This window comes from Octopus bimaculoides, chromosome 21, assembly GCF_001194135.2.
Source record: "Octopus bimaculoides isolate UCB-OBI-ISO-001 chromosome 21, ASM119413v2, whole genome shotgun sequence".
NCBI classification, from domain to species: domain Eukaryota; kingdom Metazoa; phylum Mollusca; class Cephalopoda; order Octopoda; family Octopodidae; genus Octopus; species Octopus bimaculoides.
In genome coordinates this window covers 8,027,796-8,030,549 of record NC_069001.1, presented here as the reverse complement: position 1 = coordinate 8,030,549, position 2,754 = coordinate 8,027,796, and the positions used below count along the sequence as shown (strand labels likewise).

The 2,754-nt window shown below is 38.0% G+C and overlaps 1 protein-coding gene across 5 annotated transcripts in view; it reads left to right on the top strand.

The window, feature by feature from the left end:
• Window positions 1-2,754, top strand: part of LOC106876947 (coiled-coil and C2 domain-containing protein 2A) — a 44,119-nt gene that overhangs the window by 28,415 nt on the left and 12,950 nt on the right. For 4 of the 5 annotated variants that reach the window (XM_052975371.1, XM_052975372.1, XM_014925713.2 and 1 more), the window contains exons 31-33: window positions 626-793; window positions 955-1,000; window positions 1,763-1,869. In XM_052975371.1, the coding sequence (XP_052831331.1) occupies window positions 626-793; window positions 955-1,000; window positions 1,763-1,869 (321 nt within the window). The remainder of the gene's footprint in view (window positions 1-625; window positions 794-954; window positions 1,001-1,762; window positions 1,870-2,754) is intronic. The other variant, XM_014925715.2, reaches the window with a different exon arrangement.

Genomic DNA, 2,754 nt, shown 5'->3' with positions numbered 1-2,754 from the left:
CGTTTTCGTGCGGGTGACACGTAAAAGCACCCACTACACTCTCTGAGTGGTTGGCGTTAGGAAGGGCATCCAGCTGTAGAAACTCTGCCAAATCAGACTGGAGCCTGGTGTTGCCATCCGGTTTCACCAGTCCTCAGTCAAATCGTCCAACCCATGCTAGCATGGAAAGCGGACGTTAAACGATGATGATGATGATGATGATATATATATATATAGGTGTGTATATGTGTAGATTTGGATGTAGGTAATGAACGTATATGTATATAGTTTCTTATATAGTTATTTATGTGTATGTGTGCATATAATTGAATAGATAGATTGTTGTTGTTTAACCCTAGGTCTGTTCCAATCAGCTTTGTTCATCCATGTTACTATAAGACAGTACATCCGGGATTGTATTATCTAGTGTACTCATAGCTTAAGTGGAATTTGGCTGTTATTTCCAGTCAGTTGAGGGACCACATAGAATCTCCTTCACTTGGGTAGTTATGATTTGTATTCAGCTGACAACTAAAACAAAAAAAAGGCAACCCCTAAGTATTTTAATTTTTGGCTTTTATCTGTTTTGTTTACTTCCATTGAAATTTCCCCCTTTTCTTTCTCTTTTCTTTCTGGGTCCTATCAGTATGATAGGCAAGAGCCTATTAAACCTCCTGCAACCAAGGAGGCCCCTTAAACCTGTGAGAAAAGAGAGAAAGAGGGTGTCTCAGGGTGTGAAAGGAGATGAGGTCCACATCCTTATCAATGTCATTCAGGCCTTCAACATTCCAGTGCGACAAACATCAGCTATTACGTAAGTATATATATATATATATATATATATATATATATATATATATATATATATATATATATATATATATATATATATATACATGATTAAAATTCAGAAAATGGAGATGTAGCATTAATATAATTTTTTACCTGTCTTCCCTATCTTTTGCCATATTTCAGATCTGAAACTTCCATGGACAGTCAGTTTCAATCCACCATTGAAGAGGTAAGTTCTTTCTTTCTTCATGTCAGTCTTTCCCTCTCTCTCTCTCTCTGCTGTATGTGTATATATATGACCTGGCTCTCCATCTGTTGAGACAACAAGGATTCCAGTTGATACAGTTAACAGAACAGCCTGCTTGTGAAATTAATGTGCAAGTGGCTGAGCATTCCACAGACTCATGTACCCTTAACATAGTTCTCAGGGAGATTCAGCGTGACACAAAGTATGACAAGGCTGGCCCTTTGAAATACAGGTACAACTTATTTTTGCCAGCTGAGTGAAACTGGAGCAACAAGAAATCAAGTGTCTTGCTCAAGGACACAATGCACTACCAGGAATCGAACTTATGACCTTACAACTGTAAGCGGAATACCCTAACCACTGAGCTACATGCCTTCACTATATATATAAAGATGTGAGCTACCAATAGTTTCTTGCTGTGAAGACATGCATTTAGGCATGTTTATCTCACATGCCTTGTGTTTCCAACCAATCATTGGGCTCTGAGCAAATGGTTTGTTCTATTTGAGAATTGGGATGTTGGTACTTAAACATCCTGATTTTCAAATAGAATAGACATTGTGCTCAGAGACTGTAGACTGTTTGGAGACACAAGGCATATTGTAAAAACCTGTCTAAACATGTGTGTTCATAGCAAGTTCATGTCTTTATACTGTGGTGGTGAAGGTGATGGTGATGATGACGATGATGTTGTTTCTCCAGCATCTTAGCACCATTCTCCTATCTATCTTTCTGTCATTTCAGTCTGTCAGACCCTTCATTGAAATCAGCTTCCAGAAATTTACAGTTCGTACTCACTGTGCAGACGGCCCGAATCCCAGTTTCAACGAGGAACTTCTCATTCCATTCAGGTATTTTCATGACCCTTTGCTAAATGTTGTTGTTGTTGTTGTTTTGTCCCACATCAGAGCAGATCCTGCAGATCTATCGAAGGTGTTTTTAGCCATGATCATGTGTGTGTCTGTGTTTGTCTCCGTAACATTGCTGGACAACTGATGCTGGTGTGTTTACGTCCCCGTAAGTTAGCGGTTTGGCAAAAGCGACCGATAGAATAAGTACTAGGCTTACAAAGACTAAGTCCTGGGGTCAATTTGGTCGACTAAAGGCCTTGCTCCAGCATGGCCGCAGTCAAATGACTGAAACAATTAAAATATATATATATATATATATATATAGATAGATAGATAGATAGATAGATAGATAAATAGATAAAAACTTACTTGGAGAAGGATGCATGGCGTTCGATCATATAATAATATGAATAATATATAAATATATGCATATATCCATACCTATAAGGTATGTACATATATGTATGCATATGTTTATATATTACTAGCAGTACAACCCGACGTTGTCCGAGTGTGACTTATTACGCCATCTACGATAAGTCTTGCTAGGTGAAAATCAACTAAAAAAGAAAGCCTTACAATGAAAAAACCCTTATGATGTAAATATGTTCATAATTCAAAAGACGAAATTAATAGGGAAAGTCTGAAGGCTGTTTTGTGTAACATTATTAAGTGTACGTAAATTTCATCCGTCTAATTGGCTATACAAATGCTTGTGCAAAACAACTTTTTGCGCTGCCTTGATTATACATAGCAGGGTGATTCCTTTTCGCAGGAGCTAGGACGGCAATTTGTGATGAAGCAATTGCTGGCGATCTGTTGCTACACAGTTCTGCCAGAATTCTATCAGATTGGGCAGTAGATGATGATGCACCGTTTTGCATT